Source organism: Lynx rufus, unplaced genomic scaffold (assembly GCF_022079265.1).
Source record: "Lynx rufus isolate CCGP_SWC_20201006 ecotype Redwood Valley unplaced genomic scaffold, mLynRuf1.p SCAF_8, whole genome shotgun sequence".
In the NCBI taxonomy this organism is placed as follows: Eukaryota; Metazoa; Chordata; class Mammalia; order Carnivora; family Felidae; genus Lynx; species Lynx rufus.
The window spans coordinates 125,273,026-125,298,170 of NW_025814896.1; the positions used below are offsets into that span (position 1 = coordinate 125,273,026).

The 25,145-nt window shown below is 57.0% G+C and overlaps 1 protein-coding gene across 1 annotated transcript; it reads left to right on the forward strand.

Annotated features, from left to right (window-relative positions):
- The first annotated feature begins 205 nt into the window (after positions 1-205).
- On the forward strand, positions 206-23,268 carry SDC1 (syndecan 1). Its single transcript, XM_047069231.1, has 5 exons — positions 206-271; positions 18,752-18,833; positions 19,816-20,294; positions 20,881-21,016; positions 21,181-23,268. The coding sequence occupies exons 1-5, from the start codon at positions 206-208 to the stop codon at positions 21,348-21,350; spliced, it is 933 nt and encodes a 310-aa protein (XP_046925187.1). The 3' UTR covers positions 21,351-23,268.
- Positions 23,269-25,145: the final 1,877 nt, after the last annotated feature.

The following is a 25,145-nucleotide window of genomic DNA, read 5'->3' on the forward strand; positions in this document are numbered from 1 at the left end:
GCGGAGAGGAATCCAGAGGTAGAGAACGGACTGCAGCCGGCGGATTCCGCAGCCCTCGCCAGGGACAGCCGCGCGCGGGGCATTGCCCGAGGGTGCCGCGCGCAACGACCCGGAGGAGCCGGCGCGGAGCCCCGCGCAGTCCGTACCGCGCGGCGTCGCCGCGATCCCCGCAGCCCGCAGCGCTCCCGCCGCCGGTCCGGGCAGCATGAGGCGCGCTGCGCTCTGGCTCTGGCTCTGCGCGCTGGCGCTGCGCCTGCAGCCGGCTCTCCCGGTGAGTGCGGCCCGGGGCCGGGCGGGGAGCGGCGGGAAGCCGGTGTTTGCAGACTCGCCGATGCCTCCAGCGGCACGTGGAGGGGGAGGGGAAGCGGGGACTTGCCTTCCCGCGCTAGCCCGGCGGGCCCCGGGACCGTGCCCGCGAAACCGGGGTCCCGCTCCAATTGCCTCCGCCGTCGGTGGGCGCCGCGCGGGTTCCGCCGCTACGGGCGGGGGGGGGGCCTCGGGCGCCCCGCGGAGAGGAGCCTGTGCGGGGGCCCCGCGCTCAATTATGTGAATCGGCTCCCCATGCGCTGGTGCCCACTAGCCTGCGGCGGCTCCCGGGGTCGCGAGTTCCCATCCAGTTACCCCTGGCACCGCAGCAGCCGGGGTCCCCGCCGGCGACCCGGGAAGATACGGTGACCGCGGCCACCCGCAGACCCGCCGAGCCCGGGCTCCCGGCCCCTTCGGCGCAGGCAAGTTTGGGAGCAGCGGGGCCGGCGCGTTGGCAGAGGAGCCCGGGCCAGGGCTGCGCGGGGGTCGTGGTGGCCGCGGAGGTGGGATCCTCGGCTTCCCATCCGCTGCCCTAAGGGAGCTGGGCAGAGCTGGCAGCGGGAGGTTCCGCGAAGTTGGTCCCGGAACACCGGAGCCCCGCAGGAACCCAACTTTGGGGCTGCTGAAGTTGTGTTGCCCGCTGAGGGGTGCGGGCGGTGCTGGGCACGGCCAGGGAGGGCTGCGGCTTCCACGCGAGTGGACCCCGGAATGGCTCTTCCCCTCCCCCGGCCTGGCTTTGTGCTGTAGCCGCGCGGAGGGAAGGCGGGTCCCTTGGCCCGCCCAGTGAAGCTGGGGGGAAAGAGGGACAAATGTGGAGCCCTTGGCTGGGGGAGGAGGCCTTTGGGTAGGACTCCAACATCCACCTTTGGCGAGGGGTGGGTCCCCTCTGAAGAGGGACCTGGCCGACAAAGAGCATCCCAAGGGCCCCCAGAAAGTGATCTCCCGCCCCCGCCGCCGTCCGCTAGCCCGCCTTCCCCAATGGGGGCGCTTTGTTCTCGGCCCCTGTAACCCTTTCCTGGGAACCGCCCCGCAGCGCCGGCCCCGCCGTGGGCTGGGACCTGGGCCGCCGCCAGGTGTCAGCGCTGGCCGCCGGGTGTCCACGTCCACTCCCAGCCCCCACACCCGGTGCTGGAGTCCCGGGGCCCTCCCCGCGGGCTGGGGCGGCCATCCCCTGGGATGGAGAGGGGAGGTGTGGACGGAGCGGGGGGCTCTTCCCCTTCCGGAAGTGGCGGTCTTTCGCTGCCACATCTGGACTGCTCTACTTCCCCAGCTCTTGGTGAGGGAGGCACGTGGGCAGGGAAGGATCGCAGGAGGGGGGAGGGGTGCCGGGTCCTCCACGGGTAATGTGGCATCTGCACAACTCTCAGCAGTGCCGACCCTCTGTAAGCGGGTCCCTCTACAATAATAGAAGCTACCAGCTGTTGAGAGCTTTGGGGTATTTTACAGGGTCTGGCTCAGGTGAGGTGTTTCCCAGGCTTATCTGTGAAGTGCCCCCCCCCCCCCCCACTTTTCCAGGCGACTGTTGTGTTTGGAACTATATTTTGAAGTACAAGGACAGGGTCCCTGATGCTTCTTGCATTGCTGATGAGTTGGATGGAGATGGGGGGCGAAGGGTGCCAAATCTGGGGGAGCCTTGGGGACAGATAGGATTTCTGAGCTGAGTCTCCAGTGCACTCCTGGCTTTCAGATCCAAGAAGTTGGTATCTGGCTTCTTCTCTCTTTAGAGTTGCAGCTTGGTAGGACTCAGATTGTGCCTTGACTCATAGTTCATACTCTGGAGAGGAGAGTGGAGATGTGTGGCTTAATTCGGGGGTCCACCTAGCGCTACCTGGATACTCCACTCTCTACAGGTCCAAGACTGGGCCTCAGCAGAGACTGCCGAGGTGGGGTTCCCCCACCTATTTCCAGCTAAAATCAGGAGTGCGGGGTTTGGTTCTTTTGCCTGCCTTGGTTGAGGCTGGCATTCTTATAAGCTGGGATCCCAGAGTGCCTGTTATATGGGGGAGGCAGATGGGTTGTGAGATTCTCTGTGGACTGTGTTTCCCAGAGTCTCCTGTGTAGTGGGTAAGGGCAGATGCTGCATTAAGAGGCATTATTTCTTGCCTAGAAACTTTGACACATTACAGAGGGCTGGGAGGCAGTTGAGTCTCAAAGGGGAGAGGAGGGAAGGAGGACGGCTTATTAGAATGTGGTGGTAGGAGGACTTCCTGGAAGAGGTGGCTGAGTAGAGCCTGAAAGCACTAAGCTTTGGGGTCAGACGTTGGCTTGGAGCTTAGGTTTTCTTTTTTCCTTTTATAAAGTTTAGTTTGTTTTCTCTTTCCCAGACCTGCCTTTTCCCTCTTACAGTGGGTGTCCATGTTGGGTTAAAAGTAGGGGCATAAGGTGGCATAAAGTCCCCGCCCCCTCCCCCCTTACTAAAAGAAGCTAGGCAATGGGGTTTGCCTAAAATAGGAGGAGGTGTCTACAGGTTGCAGAGATCTGGTCCTCTCCCAGGGTTCACTTTGGTCCCAGTGGGAAGCAGGTCAGAACCCCTCTGGGGACCAGTGAGGTAGGGTGTGATCGTCGGCACCTGATTTTGAATGGGCAAGAGAAGGCTATTAGGGCAGAAGGTTGCTTAAAACCACTCCCAAGAGACAAGAACAGGTTTGTCTGAAAAGGTTTCTCTCTCTCTCTCTCTCTCTGTGTGTGTGTGTGTGTGTGTGTGTGTGTGTGTGTGTGTGTGTTTCCTGTGGTCTTTTGTTTCTTCCATGCCAGAAAAATTGCTTGTTCTGGAATAGTTATTTGCTGTTTTCCTCTCCTTCCCTTTTCTCTTTCTTGAAAGGCATAAAATCCCTTTTTGCCCTAATTATGGGGGCCAGTAAAGACATTTTCCTAAGGCCTGGTAGGGTGGGTGGGGGTTGGGGGAGGCACTAAGTGCCTCCTCTCCTCCTGGGCTCAGAGCCTTCTAGAGGTGATGTCACTCCTGGCTTCAGGAGGGTGGGAAGGTGGAGCTGCTTTAAGTCTCTACCTGTGGCTCATGGTGGGTTCCAATAAAACCTCATTAACCAAGATTGGTGGGGAGAGAGATGAGAAAGGAGGGAGGCCTGGAAAGAATTAGTGAAAAGCTTGAATTTTGTAGTATTTTATAGAGGAATGTTTCCTATTGCAGTTTCGGATTCTGAAATCCCTTGGGAATGAGGTATCCTTGGCATCCAGGTTTTTTTAGTGAGCTAAGAATCCATATTGACCTCAGCTTTGGGCAGGACTCTCTACAATATTTATTTTCCTTCCTTTATTAACAAAAGAATACTGGGGCGCCTGGGTGGCTCAGGCAGTTAAGTGTCCGGCTTCAACTCATGAGTTCAAGCCCCGCATTGGCTCTCTGCTGTCAGCACTTTTTCTCTCTTTCTCAAAAAAAAAAAAAAAAAAAGAGAGAGAGAGAGAGAGAGAGAGAATACTAAGCATAATTTAATCTCAAGATGCCAGGGTCTTCTTCATGGTTGTCACTGTGTTAGGTTAGGCATTTCTGTCCTGGGTTTCTTGAGCTCTGAAGAGCATTTTGCCCCTTGCTGGGTGCCCCCAGGGTTGGTACCTTTTGAATTCTGGTTTGCTCTATTTCTCCCCTCATCCCTGACAGCAGCCAAAAGTGACAATTGTGGGCCTAAGTGTAGCAGGCAGCTTTTCTATTCAATTCTAATTTGCACTGTTCTCCAGCAGTACTAAGAAACTAATCAGATATGTCAGAATGATTCCTAAGGCATGAGTTTTCAGTGCTGAGTGAGAGTTTCACTTGTGAGTAATGTTCATGATCTGTGATATGTGGAGTTGTGCCTCCATGGACCCAGCTGGGACCTCAGCAGTATCCCTGATAGTACCTGGAATAATGAAGGCTGTCAAAGGGCATGCTCACAGGCTCCCTCGGTGAACAGGTGTGGGTGATCTCTGGGAGGAGGCACCTGTGACCCTGTGTTCCGAGTTTCTCTTCCTGGCTTGAGTTGTAAGTGACTCGCGGCTCACAGGTAGCCTGGACCTGGTGAGGCTAACTTATAAGTCTCCATTGGAAGGGCCCTTACTCTTAGCTTGGGTCCTGTCTCCATCGTGTCACCATGTTTTATCTGGGTTGAAGTGCATCTTTCTTAGTGCACGCGTACTGTTGACAGGCCAGAAACGGCTTTCGATTAAGTAGAGCTCCAGGACCAAGTCTCAACCCTGCCACTAATTTACCATGTAACCTTGGGTGAGTCACTTCACTTCCAAGTCTTGATGTCCTCTGTAAAGCGGACATCATACCTGTTCTCCCTGTCCTTTGTCATTTGCATATTCATTTCATAATGAGTGCTTGAAAGTGTTTGGAAATGAAAGCGCCAGAGGAAAAGTTAGCTATCGATATAATTAGAGGCGCCTGTAATTGGGTGCTGATTATTGAGTGTTCAGTGCTTTTCTTACCTTCTTATCTCATCTTTAAGCCAAACCTTTACGATGTACGTCATTGCCCTCATCTTGTGGATGAAGCCTATAGAAGTAAGCCCCTCTAAGGGGCTGATGTGTGAGAAACAGGATCTGTCCATATGCGTGGGCGTATGTGTATGGCATTAATGAACTGATGAACTGTCAAGTCTCCCCAGTGAAGCCCAGCATAGGAGGCTCGCTGAAACTTGTGAGGCCCTATGGGTATTTGCTGTTCCATCCTGGAGAGCCATGGGTGTGCATACTTTGGATGGAGAGGGCATTGGGCTGGGCTGAGCTGGCCTGAACGGTGCCTTTAGGTGAACCCTGAGCATTGGCAACATCCTTGGCTTGGGTTGGGTTCACCCAGTGGTTTAGGGACGGGCAAGAGTTGCTCCCTGGAGCCTAGGTCAGGAGACAGTGAGCCCATGGGGGTAAGGTGGGGTGTGCTCCCAGGTCTGATACCCGTGCAGGGACCATATATATGTTCTTGGCTTGTGCAAAGAGGCCTGATGGAGCATCCCATGTTTGCATGGTGCCTGCGTGCTTGTCCCCAGGGCAACAGCCAGTCTGCACTGGCTTTCATCTTAGGCACTGGGGAAACGCTTTCAGAATTAGTAGATCCTTTTTAAAGCTGGGGAGGTGGGCACCATGGTATCAGCCAGATGCCCAGATACCCAGCACTCCTGGTTCCTGTGCTGGGTTTCCCACCTGGTCCCCTCCAACACTAGGTCCCACCGCAGAAGCAGCCCCGTAAAGAATCAGTCATTAAATGATTTCTAGTCCTGGAACCTTGGTAGTTTTACAGAATGCACTGTTTCCTGATTTCTTCCTTCTTTTCAACAACCAATTTTGGAGTCTTGGATTGAAAGCCCATCCCCCCCCTTGAGGGCCTGCCTAAGTGTGTCTAGGGAAAGGGAATGGGATTAAGGGAGTCTGTGGAAAGAGGGCTTTTGGCGCCAGGATCCTGCGCCCTGGAACAGATTCAGCACGGTGTCATTTCCCTGTCAGCTGTCCCAGGGCTTTCCATGCGAGGATGCATTCTGGAACCTCCCTCGGAGTGGGCTGTGGGTGCCCTATGATGCCGAGGGAGGGCAGGCATTGATAAATCGCTCAACACAAGGAGGCACATTTGAGGCCACTGAGGCAGGACCCTGCACCTGGGGTCGCTTCAACTCGGCACCTTCGAATCCAGGAGACCTGGGAAGTCTCCCGCATGGCCTCCGGGATGGCCGGCTCTATCTGCGTGATGGAGCTGCTTCTGCCTGACCTCAGGAGGCTTACGTTGGGTGGGCAGTAGGCACTAGAAGTCCCCCAAAAGAATAACCTTTCTAGGCCCTAGACGGGGCTCTTAATTAGCTCCCCTGTTCTCAGTGCTGTGGGGCCCAGAATGAGCCGGTGGCGGGCAGGTGCGGGGTGGCCTGAGGGGAGGTGGGCTAAGCTCCCTCCTGCTGCCTGTCAACACTATGCAGGTCTGGCAGGCCAGGACGTCTGGAAGGCCGTGAGTGTGTGGAGGCAAGCTCATGGTGGGGGGTGCAGTGGGCAGTTTTGGGGCTCGGGACCATTGGGTGCGGAAAGGGGAAGGCTGGTGGCTGGACCTGCTCCTGGACTCAGTTGTCTGCCCCGGGATGTTTCCTGTTGACTCATGAACTTGAAGGCTTTCAGATGCATCCCCTTCTGCCTCTGGAGCTTATTGAGGGTCTCTGTCCTCCTGGCATTCATTTATAGTTCCAAGGGCTGCCTGATTCTATGGAGAGGCTGCTCCAGTGCTGGGAACGCTCTTGTGACCCACCTAGGGCTGCAACCCCGCAAGAGGCCGTGTGCCGGCTGGCGGGCCTGCAGGCCGGGTTGCAGCTACAGCTGAGCTTGGCCTGGGTGGTCTCGACTCTGTTTCCTCATTGGGCTTTCCTGCTGGGTAGGCTGCAGCCTGAGTGTCTTGGGAAACCTGGTCACCACCTGTCTGCAACTTCCTCTTCAGAAGCCGGGAAGTGGTCTTCCTCTCTCTTCTTTTCTGGTGGATTCTCCCCTTTTTAGCTTTAACCCTGATGCTCCTCCATCCCTGGCGTTAGGAGTCTATGGAGGTTATTCCTACAGAGAAGGATGGCTAGGACACTTGTCCTTCCTGGTCCCAGGTTGGCCCCTGACTGGTTTGGGCAGGTCTTTGTCCCTCTGTGCCTCAGTTCCCCCATCTGTCCCCTCTGGGGCCTCCTTCCTCTTCTTCAGCTCTGAGACCTTGTCCTGGGGAGGATGAAGGTGGTAATGGGGGACTTGGCCGGGGCTTAGGGTCCTCCACCGTTATTCTTCTGGGGACTCGAGGAGACACTCACTGCCCGAGGAGTCATCTGTGGGGGTGGGGGTCAGGGCAGGCTGCTTGGAGGAGGTGGCCTTAGAGTTCAGTGTGGGAACCAGAGGTGGACAGAGGACGCTGGGCAAGGTCAGGCCTGGTGATGCTCTCTGCACACACCCAGGCATCCTGGCCACCTGCCCAGGTCCGCTCATCAGCAGGAACGGAAGCTGTGTTGGGCAGGTTGGGGCAGTGGGGCAGGCAGGCATATTTATCACTTCACTTGTTGGCTGAGTCATGGTGCCAGGCCCACAGATCCACCCAAGCAGCCTTGACCATGAGCCCACTGTGTGCTAGACGGGGTAGGGGAACCCAGCAGGACTAACTAAGGCTCTGATGCCTGCCATCCAGCCTTGGCCCTCCTCTTTTCTGCTGAGTGACTTTGTGCAAGGGCCTGTCTTGGCCTCAGTGAACCCACCTGTGAAATGGGAGGAGGGAGCAGAGAAGCGTAGGTAACAACAATCATGCACTTGGTGTGTTTGTGGTATCCTGTGGTTGTGTCACAGGACTGGTGGGAATCAGGGCCGGGCCTGTCTCTGTTCCCGGAAGCATTCTGCTTCAACCCTTGGGGGTCATGAGCCCTCTTTGGCTTGACCAGATTTAAAACCCAGAGCCTGGTGCCTGCCGTGTGCATTGCCTTGTGCAGGTGGGGAGCCATCCACACCTGGTCCAGGAGCACATGCAAGAGAAGGTGGCCATTACTGGGACCAGACAGGAGGGTTGGTCCATGCAGATAGGCCAGAGGGGCAGTGACAGTAACGGTCATTCACTGAGAAAGGGTTCATTCGAGTCCCACAGTACAGCAGTTTCTAATCAGGAGCTCAGGCCATAAGGCAGGCCATGTTCTGGCCAGGGGAAGTGTTAGGGGAGGTAGTCCCCAGATGGGGGCAGTGGGAGTGGCAGAGGCTGCCAGTTTTGCTCTGGGACCATTCTTGGGCCGCACTGCTCTCCCCGGGTGTTAAGAGAACTGTCCCACCACAGCGATGTTGAATTCCTAGTCTTTCCCACTCAGGCTGCCTTTCTGTGGCCACACCGGCCCTCTGCCCCCCACAGCAGACCGAGGAGTTGGAGTGGTGGGGCCTGGGTGCATAGGGAGGGAACTTCTGGAGGGCCAGGTGCACTCATCGACTCCAGACCTAGCACATGCTGGGCACTGGGAGGCCTTGGGGGACTTGAGGACTGCTGCTTCCATGCCACCTGTACCACGGTGGCCGCTGATGCCCAGGGCCTTGCCTACCCATCTGGGGACTTGATTGTGCCAGTCCTATGGCAGGGGTGCAGAGGCAGCACTGGCTCTTCTCTCTGCAGCTTGTCAGCATCCCTGCTGCCCAGGAAACTATCCGGGGCCTTGGAGTCCCATCTCTGGGGAGTGTCCCCGACGGGTATGTGATCAGGTTTGGGCTCGCAGGGCCCCAGGCTGCGGGTGTTTCAGGAGCCTCTGAGACTGTTGTAGAGGCTGACGTCAGTCCCCCTTCTCCCAGAGAGACATGCTGGGGTGTGGCACCGCCATCTATGGTGACCGCATCTCCTCCAGGGCGCGGTGCAGGCATGGTCTGGGCAGCAAGACCTCCGGGCTGGCCAGGGCCTACGGGTTGTGGGCCAGACTAGGAGAATGGGCACACCTGCACTTGGGCGGAGGGAGCCGCCCCAGGCTCTGCCCCTGCCTCTCCGCCCACCCCCCACAGGGTCTCCGGGAGTAAAGGGTGGGTGGGGCTGGGGGAGGGGCATCCTTGCAAAGTTTCCCTGGGGTCTCCTGGTTGTTGTAGTAAGGTCCTGGGACAGCCTTGAGTCTGTGTCCTGCGCCCTTGGAACTGTGGGAGGAGCAGAGAGGCTGTGGCCTCACCCCTCTCCCCTCTACCTGTTTGGGAACAGGGTCATTCTTCAAGACCACTCTCTAGGGGCTGGGGGGCGGCAGGGGGGATGTCTTGGTCCACCTTTCCTCCCACTGTGAGGGCAGCAGCCTGAGCTGATTGCTTGGGTCTGCCTGCCTTTGGGGTAGTTACTGGGGCCCAGTCTGAGGTCCTGAAGCTGTGGGGCTGGGCAGGCCAGCTGGGATCCAGAACTGGCTGGCTGGTCAGCCTAGGTAAGTATCACGGGGACTGGAGAGGTGTCATGTGGAGGCTGGGAAGAGCACAGGACATGGAGATTGGGCAGTCCAAGTCATTACCAGGCTCCATCACATCCTCCCTGAGTACCTTGGGCATGTTTCTTCCCTTGCCCCTAAGCCTCAGTTTCCTCGGAGGGCTTTTGAAAAGACCCCAGGAACTAATGTACGTGGCATGATTGAGAGTCCCTTCCTTACCTGGACTCGGAGGAGCAAGTCTGGGGGAGCTTTGGGCCTGACTCTGTTTAGAGAGTCCCCTGGGGAGCACACCCCCCGCCCCGCCCCCGTGGCTGTGACTGGAGGAAGGGGTACAGTCTGACCTGGCCTGGGTGTGTAGTTACTTCATGTGAATGGCTGGCTGGTCTTACCCCAGTGTGCTGATGTAATAGGGCCTGAAAACATGGCTTTTGCCCCTTCTCAGAAATGTGAGCCTTCGCTGGCAGGCCAGACTTTGCTCGCCTCTGCCTGAGCCTCTGCCAGGGGCTGGCTCCTGACCCCGGGGAGGTGTGAGCTGGGCTGGCAGGCGGTGGGGGGAGGCCAGACACCAGGGCACCTGGGCCGGGGCTCAGGCCAGCCGAGCGGGGCCCTGGGACTGTAGGGGACAGCGGCTTGTCCCCAGAACGGCCGACTGAAGGCTGTCCCGGCGAGGGAGCTGGGCGAGGCCAGGCTGCAGGATGTGGGGGGAAGGCCTCACTTCTGTGGTCCTTCTTCCTTCTGCACTTTCCCCTGTGCCACCTCTTTTCTTCCTGAGGGTAAGAGAGCCACGTGGCCCCCACTGAAGGGTTGTTAACCGCATGCCTGCTGGATTGCCTGGCCTCAGACCCTCTCCCTAGCACTTCACTGGCTGTATGCCCTGGGACAAACTGTCCCCTTTGCCTCAGTGTCGTTATCTGGAGGATGGATTCGGCACTGGAATCTAAGGTTATTGTGAAGATTAATTAATTCGGCTAAAGTGCTTAGATTAGTGCCTGGCACATAGCACACGATACGTATTAGCTGTTTTTTCCCTAAGGCCTACTTCAGGTATTTCTGTTTTTCCAGTAACCCCCAGCCCAGGTTATATCCTTAGGTGCCTACTCCCACCCCATGACTGTCCCGGAGCTCTGGGCAAGGTGTTGTGGCTACTCCACCTGCTGGGTGACTCCGGGCTCCTGAGAGCCCCCCGAGCTGCATGCACAGACACACCGTCTGCTGTGTGCACATGCCGCTGGTGCCCGGGAGCTCAGTGTGGGGCGTTTGAGGCTCTGTGGGCCTTTCAGCCATCAAGAGGCCCCTGGCGAATGTTAGGCTGACAGTGAAGGGGCCTAGTCTACTTTGCTGCCTTTGAGGTGGGATCCCACTGGGAACCTGGGGAGCGAGCCCAGCCGATTCAGACCTGGTCTTCACAGAAAATTTTGCCTTCTCTTGCAAAGGCCAAAACTCCATTCTGCCGTGGTACCCCCACGGGACTCCTTCAAGGATACTCTGCCCTTCCCGTGTCATTGTCTGGGCTTCTACCTCAGTGCCTCATCAGTCTGACTTGAACTTTATCCCAGAGGCAAGTTCCCAGGCTGGCCCATTATTCTTCTGTATGTGGGAGGAGAAGCCATGTATGTCTGTGGCTCAAAGTGGGAACAAAGGGAATTTAGTCTGTCTTTCTTAGGTATGGGGTTGGCTGGCGACCCAATTCTGACACAAGTTAAAAAATGTGCCCTTGGCATCTCCCGGCCTCTCTTGCAGTCCTTTCCCATCCTCCAGGTCTCCTACCCACCCCCGGTGCCCCCGTTCCGGAATTAGCTGCTCCCCTGTATAGAGCTGATTTATACTCTAGGGTGAGCGTCTAGCACCCGATAGTCTTACCAGAGGCATTTTAAAGGGGACACTGTGCAACTGCAGGGACACTGATTGGATAAATTTGGGTGAGGAAGTGCCCCCATCCCCGTCTGTCTGCACAGCTGGAGCCCCGGCTGGCTGCAGGTGTGTCCAAAGCTACTAGTTTCTGGCCCTGCGAAACTTGAGGAGACTTTATTTAGACAGAGCTGGGGGAGGGTATCTCTAGAAGCCCACCTGCCAGAGGTGTCAGGCCCCCAAGCCCGGTGGCATCTGGAGGTTAATCAGCTAGAGAGCAGTTCAAGGGGCCCCTGTGAGGGCTGGCTGGGGCATCCAACACTGAACTTCTGGTCTTTGCCGCCTCATTAGAACAGCCAAGGCTTGGGAGGTACAAGGCTCTGGTGGCCTCAGCTGCTCCCTCTGTCCTCGTGGGGTGCCATTTGCCATCCCAGAGTCCCCTTTCTTTGGAACACCTCTAACGTCCTGCCTAGGCCATAACCCCCCTTGGGAAGCTGAGGGCAGTGACACTGAGTCACTGTGATCAAGTACCCTTCTCCCTATTTGTCATGGTGGGTCCTCCCCCTGCTGAGCACTGTGTTTGTGGGCCACAACCCCTCAGGTGGGCAGTCCCCTTGACTTCCCAACCATAGACTTGGAACCAGGAGCCCCCTTACTATCACCTATTGTACCGATGGGGAACTGGACAGAGATTCTTATCCAAGGTCATCCAGTAAGTTGGGAACAGAGAGCCCAGGCTATAACCAGGTTTTCCTGGTACTGGGTTTGGTCACTTTCCCCTGGCCACCCCTTGTCTGACTCCCAGGGCAACCCTGGCCACAAAGGCTGGCAGGACCGGGCTGGGCAACCTTGCTCCATGCCTGGTACAAGGCTCTTGGAGGTGGGGAAAAGCAGAGGAACGGGTCTTCCGGCTCTGCGGCCCCACACCCAGCCCTCAGCTGGGCCCGGCTAAGACGAGTCCCAGCACGCGAGCCGTGAGGCGGTGCCAGCTCTGTGGAGGGGTGCGTATGGGGGTGCTGGTGGCAGTTCTGACCTGGCTTGGGCACTGGGGCTGGCACTGGCTGCCAGGACCCTCACCACCTCAACACAAGTCTGGCCTCTCCAGGTACTCCAAATGGGCAGAATGGGGCAGGCAAAGGGCTCTGCAAACTTGACCTCCGGTTTCCCATCTGTAAAGCCCAGTATGGATGCTGCCCTGTACCCCAGCCCTGCCCAGGAATCCCCCAACTGGTGAGGTCTGTGTCTGAGTGGCAGGATGGGGACAGCTCCAGTGGGTTGTGTGTGTGTGTATGGGGTGACGGGCACATCCCTGGGAGGTCCCCTGAAATGTGCTCCCCACAGTGGAAGTGCCGATGGGGGCTGGGGGCCTACATGCCCTCATGGATGCTCAGGGTGAAGGCAGAATAAGCCCCTGTCTCCCACCTGCCATTCCCTGGGCCCCTGCCACCCTGGGCCATGCCCATCACACCCTCTGCAAGTCTAGTCTTGACTTGGTTTTGGTAGAGAGACACGGAGCTGATAAATCACTGTGCCTGTCAGGCCGGAAATGCTGATCCTGTCTGAAGCACTGGTGGGGCCCCTTCCTCCTGGGAGTGCCTAAAGCGGGGTGGATTTCAGGGTCTTGAGGCCAAAACTGGGGGAGATCTGTGCCTCTCAGTGGCCTAAGCATGTCTCCCTGGCAGCTCCCAAGTCAGGAGAGAAGCCTTCAGAGAGAAAGTGATTTATCTGCTACTACCCTGATATCCTGGGCAGGAGGGGAGCCTGGTGTCTTCCTGGGCCCGGGCCCACAGTCCTGCCCCTTCCACCCAGCCTGACATGGCCACACCTATACCACTCTGGCCCTGCTGACAAGGAGTTGGGGCCTCTGCTCCCAGGTCCCAGCCTAGCCTGTCAGAGCACTAAGGGAGTTTAGTGTTCTCCCGCCAAGCCCCTTCTGTTGTCTAGAGAGAGGCCGAGAGCTGCCCCAGGTCAGCAGTACTGGGCAAGGGAGCAGTAGAGCTAGACCTGCCCTGTGGCAGCCACCCTGGTCAGGCTCTTTCCCCCTACCACCCCTGGCTCTGCTCCTCTCCTTGAGAACCCTTGGTCCAAGATGCTTTGGGTTTGACCTGCCTGGGCCCTCGGGACTGTGCTTAGGCCATGTTAGCCAGGGCTATAGGAGGGGGTACAAATGATCCCCCAGATGAGGAAAGCAGAGTTATGTTTATAACTGCCATAGGGCACCAGGGTGTTGGGTGAGCTGCAGGAGTGGGGCAGTGTGTTCTACAACATTCTCTAGCCCCTGTGACCCCTACCCCTGCCTCCCATTCAGGCAGGTTCCCCTGGAAAACTGCACAGTGGCTCTGCAGCCCCTGCTCCCCTCCCTGGTGGGCCCACCCTGGGACATCCTGCTCCTGCCAGGTCAGTGCCTCGGGCCTGGGATACCAAGGAGGTCCTGCAACTCTGGGCAGGCAGGACAGAGGCTCATCTTTGTCTCCGGTTTCTTGTAACCCTAGGAACCAAAGGGGTCATGCCTCTGGAAGTTCAGGGTTTCCTTAGCTCCATGGTGAGGCTCTTTTACAGATGAGGCAGGTACTGGGATGTACTGTTTGTGGGGAGTGGATGCATCAGAAGTACAGAGAAATGTTCCAGAGTCTTCTTGGATCAGTTTGCCCCTAGCGCTTGTTTATGGGGCTCTGTTGCTATTTGGTGCCTCTTCTTTGAACACTGCACCTGAGTGAGAGTCTTGGGACCTTTGTAGGGATTTGCCTTCCCCAGCACCCAGGCCCTGGGCAACTCTGGGTCAGACATTTCCCTGTCCAGACTATTGTTCTCCAAGTGTAGTCTGCATACCACCTACAGGACCCGGGACCTTGTTCAACATCAGAGTCCTGGGCCGTTGCCCCAGATCCACCGAATCAGCCTCAGGGATGGAGCTCAGAAGACTTCTGATAGTCTCCTGCTGATTCCTAGGGACCCTGAAGAAAAGAGCCCATGGTCTGGACAAAGGTGATGCTTTGGATTTCACTTTTGGTCAGTTTGGCATCCTGATGCACAGGTGGGGGGGGGGGTAAAGGCTAGGGTCCTGCAGCTGAAACCTCAGACCCCAAGAGTTATGAACTCTAGGTATATGGGGGGTGGGGGAGGGCTCTGCCCATTTACCTTAGATCCACAGTTCTGACCAAGAAACTGAAAGGGTAAAAATTACTTTAAAAAATGTGACTCTCTTAATCCTCCTTACACGATACTATACTTTGACTTATTTTTTATTTTATTTTTGTTTTGTTATTTATTTTTGAGACAGAGAGACAGAGTGCAAGTGAGGGAGGGGCAGAGAGAGAGGAAGACACAGAATTCAAAGCAGGCTCCAGGCTGTCCACAGAGAGTCCGACACGGGGCTCGAACCCACAAACCGTGAGATCATGACCCGAGCCCAAGTCAGACGCTTAACCGACTGAGCCACCCAGGTGCCCCTCGATACTGTACTTTTAGCAGTGTGTTGGTTGAGAGAGCAATGCGATCCTGTGAACTCAGTAACGCTTTCTAAAGGATTTCTGCTTTAGCCATCACTTAAGTCAGGCAGCAGGTGACACATGTCAGTGATTCAGGGTGTGGGTTGGAAACCACAGGTCCAAAGGACCCATGGGCTGCAGTCGACGGGGTGGCGGGAGTCCAGGGAGCAGGTGGACAGACAACGTCTTCCATCAATCCAGAGTTAGAAGTGGCTGGGTCCACCGTCCTCACTTGAACCTCACTGAGAGGTCCACTTGGCATCCTGACTTGTGACACTGCTATGGAGTTCTTGTCCCCGAGGTGTCTTTGAGGGATGCTGCCTGGGTCCCTTGGGTCCTTCGGCTGGCCAGGGCAAGCAGGCTACTCAGATGCAGGCTGCCAAGGAGAGTGGCCCTCTTTATGGCCAGTGCAGGGTGAGGCTTGAGCCTGTCTTCTTGACAGCTTCTTGAAGCTCATCTCCCAGCCCTCTGTCCTTGGGAATGGCGGGTGGCAGCCTGATGCAGATTCCCAGCCCCTGGCAGCTCTGACCCGATGCTTGTCCATGCCCTCCCCTGTCAACCTGTGAAGTCTGGGCTGGCATTGAGGTCCCCTCGGCTGCTGGGGTAGTGGTCAGGAATTTTTACTCCGTGATGCGCTCATCTCGTGGCTCCTGGAGCTTGTGGCTGTGTTGGGAAGACAGGCATCTTAAAATAGATGGGCCAGAGGGAGAGGGACGTAGGTGAGCAGAGCACGTGGCACACTGCTCCGTGGCCTTGGGCAAGTCCATCACCTTGTCTGTTTCAGTTCCTTATCTGTGGGAGATGCTAATCTCAAGCCTGCCTGCCTCAAATAGAAGGGTAAAGGTGGAAAGGGGTGGAAAGTGTTTTCAGTGTCAGAGAATGCCTCAGTTTTTCATACCTTCTTTCCTGTTCTGCTGGAGCCCTGACCCCAGGTCAAAGCCCCTCAGGGTTTTGATTTGTTATATGAAAAGTGGATTTTCCTAGGATTTGTAGAGGTTAAAGGGCCCCATTAAAGGTATGAGCTGGACGTCTGCGTGGCTGAAGTGTCTGAAGTGAAACTCTGAAGTTTCGGCTCAGGTTGTGATCTCACGGTTTGTGAGTTCAAGCCCAGCATCAGGCTCCACACGGACACTGCAGAGCCTGCTTGGGAGCCCCTCCCCTGTGCAAGCATGTTCGCGCTCTCTCAAAATAAATAAATAAACTTTAAAAAAAAAAAAAAGAAAAAAGGTATGAGCTGGTTGGCCTTCACCTTCTCAGGCAGCTTGAAGCAGGTTCCAAGGTGGGCCCACCTGTCCCTGAGCAGCTCTGAGCTGTGGCCACATGGTCTGGGAAGGACCCAGGTCAGGCAGTGCTGAGGAGAGCCCTGAATGAGGCCTTGGGGGCAGCTGGCCACAGGCTCTTAGCACAGTGGCCTAAGTGAAACTGGAAGTCTCACCCAGAATGCTGGAGTCAGCTGGCACCTAGTGATCCAAGTTCAAACTCAGCAGTTTCTGCTGATTTCCTCCCCAGGGAGCTGAGGCCAGCACAGGTTCAAGCTGGAGGGGATTGGGAGGTCACTGCAGCCCTTCCCCTGATGGAGACCCAGCCCTCAGAGGGAGGGGCTGCCCCCGAGGCCAAGGAGCTGGTTTCAGTAGAGAAAGCGTTTGCTTAAGAGCTTGTTGTGTAAACAAGATCGCCGAGGGATAAGCTGAGTAGAGTTGAGGGAACAAATTGTTTTTAGGGACCGGGCAGATCCAAAGTCTTATCAAGTGGTGAAAGAGGCCCAGCTCTTGGGAAACTGCTAACCTGTTGAGGCTTCTCCCTGTAGGTGAGAGGCCGGGCCTCCCTGGCTTTTGCCTCCAAGGGTGACATGGTCCCAGTGCATGGAGTCCTCTGCAGGCCTGCATCCCCTCATCTGTGAAACAGGAGACTGGTTTCTGCTAGCAGATTTGGCTCTCATGACAGTGTGCAGCTGAGGCTGGTCTGGCCGGGCCCTGACCCCGTGCCATGTCGAGCAGCATCTCTAAGGGATGGAATCAGTGCATTGGGAAAGGTCGCTGCTGGTCTCCTAGGGCCTCCTCAGGAAAGCTGAGGGAAGGCAGAGGCAGTGGGCAAGAGGGAAGTGGGGTCTCAGTGAGTATGGGTGGGTGGGGGTCCCCTGAATGCTTGGGCCTCCCCTTGCCCCGCCAGGCTGTGGGAAGCAGTCCGCTGTGGGCCTGGGATGGGAGCATGTGGGGATGAGGGGACCCACTCTGCCTGCCTGGTGGGCAGTATTCTTTACTACGGAAGGTTTAGGGGAGGCTTCGAAGCTCGGTGGAGACAGGACAGGTGTAGGAAGCACCACCTGGGGACAGTGCAGACAGGATGTGGCCTGCGGTGCAGGCGGAGGGCAGGGACCATGCCAGTTCATTTAGATGGGCCGTGACAGCTCAGACAGGCCCTTCTGGGGCCAAAACCTTTTTCTTCGGGGGGTGAGGAAGAGGTAGGGTTTGGGTTTTGTACTTTCAGAGGAAGCTCAGTGGTATTTCTAGCCTGGTGGTTTCTACACATGTCTGAAGCTTCCCTCCAGACCTGAGCTCCTGGAAGCGGAGGCTCCACCTGGGCCAGCTCTGCCCCAGGCAGCCTCGGGAGGCCAAAGGTCCTGTCCGGCTCTCCTTGCTCTGCTCCCTTCAAGGGTGAAACTCCGTGGCCTGTGGCCAGGATGTGGCGATGCCTCTCCCGCTGAGGAGGCCCACTCCCCGGAGCCCAGCCTTGGGCGGAACCTGCCTCTGACAAGTCTGCACAGAGCCTCCTGTGAGCTGGCTCCCTCCTGCCTCTCTTCCACCCACCTCTGCCTCTCTGCCACCTCTATCCCAGCTCTTCCTAGGCAGGCGCCAGAATCCTCTTTCCCGCGCTGAGCTGCGCTGGCTCCCTGGGTTAGAGCAGTGGCCCTTGTTGGTGGGGAGTTTACTGCACGCCAGGCTCTCTTAGGTTCTTTATGTGTATAACCTCCTTGAATTTTTGCAGCCATCCTGAAACGTAGATATTACTACTGTCTCCATTTTACAGATGGAAAGACTGAGGCCATAAGAGGTTTCGTGATGTCCTCAGGGCCACACTGGGTGCCCTGAACTGTGCTGCTTTGCCTCCTTATTCATTCTTTGTTCTGGCCCCTGACACTGGGGCCCTCGAGATGGGTGTATCACGAACTCATTTGGGTCAAGGTCGTGTTGCTGAACGGACACTCATCGCTACCCTTCCTGCCACCTGGCTTGTTGGGTCTTCTCTTCTCCAACCGCTGTTCTGGAACTAGTATTTGGGAGCTCTCCGCACCCCCATGCCGCCCTCCTCCAGCTTTCCGCGCAGGCCTGCTCGGCCGTGTGTGGTGCGCCCTGCCTCCTCCCGGCCCCGCTCTCTGGGTCTGCTGGTGCAGCTCCTGTCTCAGGAATTGGGGAGGTGTTTGCACTCTGGCACCTGCAGCCTCTCAGCCGGACCAGGCAGACAGCATTCCTGGGACAGCTGTTTGTACACGGGGTCCATTCCAGGCTCATGGCTCGTTTGTCGCCACCTCCTGAGTGCAGGGCCTCCTTTAGATCAGTCTCATCTGTCGCCAGCCTAATGGGCACCCTGTCCTTCCTTCCCCAAGTGGGTCTGCGTCCTGTCCTTCCTGTGGATGAGAAAACAGACCAGGTGTGGGAAGAAGCATGTGTCCTGCGTGGCCAGCCCTGCCTCAGCACAGACGACTTACCCGTGCCCGTCCCTGCCCTCACCCCGCCCCGTGAGGCCCGCAGTGTCCATACCCTGGTGCTCAGCATGCTTTGGAATGTCTCTCTGGAGTTAGGGTGTTGGGGGATTGTTCCTGAGGCTCTTAAACCTGTCTTGGCCCCTGAGGCTCCCTGGCCAGTGGCCCCAAGACCTGATTTTCAGTGTAGGGTGAGCTGATGGGGTCCCATTGTGGCCACAGCCCGTGTTCCGAGTAATGGCATCTTCTGTCTGCTCTTCTGAGAGGTCTGGGGCTCCCTTACCAGACTGAGCCTCTTGGGACAAGAGCCCTGCCCCCCTCAGGTGTTTCTGCACCCCTAGTACCTAGCACAGGGCTGTGTCATCATAGCGTTCAGGGGTGTGGGGGGGACCAGAGGGTGGCCCTGAGCTGTGGGTTCCAGAGCCACACACAAGGGTTTCCTTCCTGTTCTATATGTGTGTGGTGGGGGAGCTCATTCAGCTGTCTAGGACAGGGACCCCAGAGTAGCAGGGCCGTGGCCAGGCCTCCACTCATACCTTTTTCTGATCCTTTTCCAGCAAATAGTGGCCACAAATGTGCCCCCTGAAGATCAGGATGGCTCTGGGGATGACTCTGACAACTTCTCTGGCTCAGGTGCAGGTGAGCTGACATGGGTGCCCCATCCCAAGATGGCAGCGGGCCATGAGCTGGGGGTGGCGGTCAGGCAGCCCCCGGCAGGGTCTGAAGGGTGATGTTAGGGAAGAGAATGGGGTCCACGCTGCAAGGAAAAGGCATATATGGGTTGCGGGAGTGAATGTTGGGGTTCCAGGAGGCCCTGGGGACTGCCTGCTGCAGACAGACTTGGGCTCATCTTCTTCTAACTCCCTGGGCAAGCTTTGGAAAGGTGGACTTCTCCGAGCCTCTATTTCCTCATCTGTAAAATGGGAATATGTCTTGACTTCGTACGATTGTTGGGAGCTGTAAAGTAACATAAAGCCTGGTGGCATGTAGATCTTCCATAAATGTCCCTTAGCTCCCCTATTTCCCCTTTCCCTGGGGGAGTGGAGTCCTTGAGCTAGAGGTGACCATGGAGGCCTCCCAGAGGAGGTGCTCTTGACCAGGATTTTGGAAGAGGGCCGAGGCCATCCGTGGGGAAAGTGGCTAGGTAGGGGCCTGGGAGCTGGAAGGTAGGATGCAGCCCTCTGTTCTTGGGAGCGGGGGTGGGGGGGGGCTGAGCCTTTCTGGGGAGAGGGCAGGTGGAACAGGGAGGGGGCCAGAGAGGAGTGTGCACCAGGGACAAGGCATTCAGGCCCTGAGAGTGCCCCCACCCAGGGAGCGAGCTTCATTAGCCACAGGAAAAGTTCCTTCCCAGATGGCCTTGATGTCTCATGGTTCCAGGGACCAGGCTGTCCGCAGGCACATGCAGCAGAAAAGGGCAGCTGTCCTTGTCCATTTTCCAAAGCTGAGTTTAGCCTCAGCTCGTTCTGCCCTGGGGAAACCACTTCTCACAACAGGGTTCGCTAGGCAGGCCTGGGAGTCAGAGCTGTGGGCCCTTGTCCAGGCCTTCCTCACTGCGTGAGCCTGGCTGGGCCCGAGGTCTGGGCGTCCCCCACTCCAACAAGCTCTGCCTCTGGGCCTGCAGGTGCTCTGCAAGATCTCACCTTGTCACAGCAGCCCTCATCCACCTGGAAGGGCACGGAGCTCCTGACGGCCGTGCCCACGGCCCCAGAGCCCAGCGGCACAGATAACACCGCCACCTCCACGTCCGTCCTGCCGGCTGGAGAGAGGCCTGAGGACAGAGAGGCAGTGCTTCCGGCAGAGGTGGAGCCTGGCTTCACGGCCAGGGAGAAGGAGACCACCCACCCACCCGGCGAGACCACGCCACAGCCGACCACTCACCAGGCATCAACAGCAAGAGCCACCACGGCCCAGGGGCCTGTCACCTCCCATCCCCACAGGGACATGAAGCCTGACCACCATGAGACCTCAGCTCCTGCAGGACCCAGCCAGCTAGACTCTCACGCGCCCAGCGTGGAGGACCGTGGTCCTTCTGCCACTGAGAAGGCTGCCGAGGATGGGGTCTCCACTCAGCTCCCAGCAGGAGAGGGCTCTGGGGAGCAGGTGAGTGCTCACTGGTATCCTCTGTGTTTCCTGGGACGTTAGTACCGCTGGCTTGGTCATCTGGCACACTCAACACCCTGTGCCCCGTAAGCGTGTCCTGTTCCCGCCAGGAAGACAGGCTCACGCGGTCCCACCTTCCCCCTGCCTCCGGGGCCGAGCCCAGAGCGGGACAGACTAAATATGAGACCTGAGCAAAGGAGTCCTTCAAGATCCCCTAAAACAGGGCTTCCCAAACTTAAGCAGGGCCCCTGCTGCGGGGCAGGGGAGAAGCCCTACCAGGTCTTTCTTTAGATCTTAGAGTCATGGTCATTTTACACTTTACATTACAATGAGCCTATTTATTTTCATATAAATACAAGCGCTTTGTCTCGCTTGCTGTGATATCTGCCACAGTCCAGCCAGGGTCTGGTGTGATGTGGTGAGAGGTGCCTGGCTTTGGGGTCCCCGAGGGCTGGGTTGGGTGTGTCTGAGCTGGTGGCAGTGGTGACCAGGGACTCCCAAGCTGCTTCTGGGTTTAGAAATAAAACTGGATGCTGCTGCTGGTGGTGGCCCTCCGCAGCCTGCAACTGTCCCTGCTCTCCCGTAGGACTTCACCTTTGACATATCTGGGGAGAACACAGCCGTGGCCGCTGTGGAGCCCGACCAGCGGAATCAGCCCCCAGTGGACCGTGGGGCCACGGGGGCCTCCCAGGGCCTCCTGGACCGGAAGGAAGTGCTGGGAGGTGAGTTCCTTTCAGGTGGGTGGTAGGGGGGTGCATACCGCTGCTTGGGGGTTGGGGCGCTGGAGTGGGGCTGAGCGCGGCCACCTCGGGGGCTGCCCGGTGTGAGGGAACTACTGCCTAACTGAGCTGAGCCCGCCTCCCTGCCCACCCCCCCCCCCCAACAGGGGTCATCGCTGGAGGCCTCGTGGGACTCATCTTCGCCGTGTGCCTGGTGGGTTTCATGCTGTACCGGATGAAGAAGAAGGACGAGGGCAGCTACTCCTTGGAGGAGCCCAAACAAGCCAACGGCGGGGCCTACCAGAAGCCCAGCAAACAGGAAGAGTTCTACGCCTGACAGGGACGGGGCTCCTCCTGCCCCTGCCACTCGCTAGGCCCCCACTTGCCTCTTCCACGAAGAACTGCAGGCCCTGCCACCATGCCACCTCCCCGGCTCCCTGCCCACGGACTTCCGGGGCACGCTGGGGGCTCTCCTCTGCTTCTCTGACTTCTGCCTGGAGACTTGGGCGCAAGGGCTTTCTCGCACGTGACTTTTCTGCCACCGCCAGCACCTGGCATCTCATCATTCTGACTCAGTTTCTCCAACCTGGAGCAGCCCCTCCCCGGACCCGATTCTGGAGACAAAGGGGACCCTGCTGCTTTGGACCTGGATGGCCCGCTTGGCCGAGGGCTGGCTCATCTGTCGCACTTGCTGGTGGAGACCAGTGGTCTGGGGGCACATTTCCACCCTTGAGTGGCAGGGAGAGGAGTTCGGAGCTCCATCAGAGCGACGTTTTGCGGGGAGGTCTCATTTAGATACCAACTTGTTTTTGCACATGTTTCCTCTAGTTTCTTTGTTCATAGCCCAGTAGACTTGGTTACTCCCGAGGTAAGTTAAGTAAGTTGATTTGGTTACCCCCATCTTGCTTCCCTAATCTACGGCGAGGAGACAGCATCAGGGTTAAGAAGACTGTTTTTGTTGTTGTTGTTGTTTTGTTTTTTAACTAGGAGAACCAAATCTGGAAGCCAACGTGTAGGCCTAGTCGGTGTGTTGTCTCTGAGTTTGTCACTCACGTGTGCAACAGGGTATGGAATGTCTGTCGGGTGGCCCCATTGGGGGGCTGGCTGATCCTGGCAGCCATGGGCAGTCACGTCTGGAGCGGTCACGCTTGTGTCCACGGACTCGGGGCCGCTGCCGTGGCCCAGGCTGCCGCGATGTTGAGCTGTGTGAGGACGGAATCCCGGCACCTCAAGCTGGGGACCGAGAAGAGAGGACTGTGGGGTGAGCGAGGTGGTAGTGGCCCCAGAGAATCTCCTGAAGACCGAGCCCTTCCTTTGGTGCTGTCTCTGGGGCACATTTTCTTCTAGAAGGTGATGAGAGGGGCCTGGGCACACCTGTCATGGAGCTGCTCCACGTACGACCAGGTTCACCTCTGATTAGCTCCTGTGGCCCTGCCCCCTGGGCTGGAATCAGGAATATTCCAAAGAGAGATAGTCTTTTGCTTTTGGCAAAACTCTACTTAATCCAATGGGTTTTTCCCTGTACAGTAGATTTTCCAAATGTAATAAACTTTAATATAAAGTAGTCATGTGAACTCTACTTGCCTTTGCCTCTTCTCTCTGTGCTGGCTGTGTGGACCAGCCTTTTCTCTAAACACAAATGATATTGGGAAACTTGGCTAAAAACTCTATGCCTTTATCTTTCTCGTGGGGAGGGATGCTGCGGCCAGAGTCCCTCTGATTTGTTTCCTTTTTGTTTTTCGTCTTTGCTGAAATTCTGCTGGAGGTCGGTGGGTTCAGCCAAGGTTACATAAGGCCTGATATGAATTTCTGTGTTGCCAACCTCGACGCACTGTCTCCTGAATGGCTTATGAAGCTTTGATGGCTTTGGCACAGCTTTACCTGGGGCCATTGGCCCCGCGGAGGCCTGGGGCCAAGGCCTGCTCTCGGACACCTTGGACAGACCTCCTCTCACACCTTTGCTAGGACCAGAGCCTCCAGCCCAGTCCTCCTGGGAACTCCCACGCTCGCCTGTCTGACAACGTCCCGCTGCTCTGTTGGACGCTCCAAGAGGGGGGCCATCTGTGACTCTGAGATGCTCCGCCAAGCAAAGGGAACCCGTGCTCTGTGTTCCATACTGAGACTTTCTGTCCGGAGTGTGTGATTGGACAAGACTCGGGGGATGGGGAAGGGGTCTGTGACTGCTCATCTCTGCTCCTCCCTGGGATGGGCTGAGCCTGTGGCTGGGCCCATTCATGGAACTGTAATAAACAGCACTTGTCATTTTGGGCTGTGGTGGTGGTTGAGTCTCTTCTTGGCCTGGCGATGTCCTTCCCTGTCACCTTCTTGGAGAGAGACTGGTTCTGGGCTGTAATGTGCCTTGGTGGGGAACAGTAGGATCAGTGCCAGTCCCTCTGCAGTGAGGGAGTGCTGTGTCCCCCCTCTGTCTGGCCTTGGTTGTCCTACCTCCTCCCAGGGGTCTCTGTCTCCTGCCCAGATCGTCCTTCTTGCTCTCCTAGATCCTTCCCTACCTTGTGGACACAAGAGCTTCCTACTGACTGAAAGTTTGCTAGCTACTCTATGCACTCATTGTCATGCAACACCTGAACGCTCCCCAGCAAAGTGCCAAAAGCCTAAAAATGTCTACATGGAAAAACTACAGTGAAAATTTTGAAAGTCGAAAAAGCACAATGCACGGCAGGAGCCCAGCGTCCTGAGGGCACCTGGCTGCCCTCCCCTTAGAGTCCCATCCAGGCTGCTACCCAGCCCCTCAGCTGCCCCTCTGTGGCCGGTCTCCCTGCCTGGGGCTCCTGGCATCGGAACCCCCGGCTTCAGGTGCTATCCTGAACCCCAGGTGTGTCCTGGGAATGTAGGGCAAAAGGGACCATTCCTTCCAGGGCCCTGCACCTGTGGGTGGAGTGGGGACAGCAGGCTCTGGGCGGCATTGCAGAGTGAATTATACTTTCCTCGACATATTGTGCTCAGAGTGTTCGGAGGCTGAGACAAAGACCTTAGCTCATCCATTTGTTCTACATTGAAAACACTGAATGCCTATTTTCTGCCAGCCCCTATTTACAGTCGTAAATAGGCAACTTGAATATTAACACTTCTACTGAGCTCACTATGGGCCAGGGGCGGCTCCACACCACACCTGGGTTATTTCATCCACCACCGACAGCTAACCCATCTCTGAGACCTCACTACCGTGTGCCCCCTTCACAGACACAAACTGGCACACAGAGGAAGCAACATGTCAGTGAGCAGCGGAGCTGGGTTTGGACGCAGGCAGCCTGGCCCCCGAGTCCACAGTGGGCCGTGCATACACTGAAGGCAGCACTAGGACTGAGAGGGCTCGACGTCCCTTCCACATGGGACCTGCAAGGTTCCAAGACCCAGCGTCCACCTGCTCCCATCATCTCTAAATGGCAAAGCTGTGCCGCTGCCCACGGCTTCTCTTGCTCTGCTAATTCCCTTTCTGGGTCTGTGCTCCAGCGTGTGGTGCTCTGTGCTCCTGCCGGGAGCATCCCCACCAGACGGCATTACCCAAACAGGATGGTGCCATAAAACCAGGTTCACTCAGTGAACCTAACAGAGAAGTGAAAATGTGAAGGGGGTTAACATCATGTTCAAGTTTCTCAGGCACCCCTGCCTCAGGGGATTTCTCCCTGCCCTTCTCAGTCCTTAGCTTGCTGCCCTGCTTCCCACCACCTTGACCCCCTTCTCCCCTCTTTTCTGCGTTTTCAAGACTCCCCCTGCCCCCCTCTGCTGGGAATGGAGCAAGGAGTGATGTGTCCTTTTTTCCTCACCTTTACATCTCACCGTGGTGCGCCTGGCCATGTGTTCCTACGTTGTGTGGGGATGAGGGCTCCTTGAATTTTCCACCAAGAGTTCTTACAAGTTCTTTCCTCAACTGATGAGCGAGCCATCTCCTAAATCGATTGCCACCTTCTTAATTTAAGCCAGTTTCTGTTTTAAATTGCACTTTCTGCCTCGCTTGCCTCTCAAGTTTGCTCCAGATCACAAGGTTACCCTGTGCCTTCACATCCAGAACAAAGATGCTCCGTGCTCCTCTCAGGGACGTCATGGTAGGGGGCTCAGTGTGGGTAGGTTGGGAGAGGTACCCAGAGGTGGCACTTGAAGGACAGAGGCATCT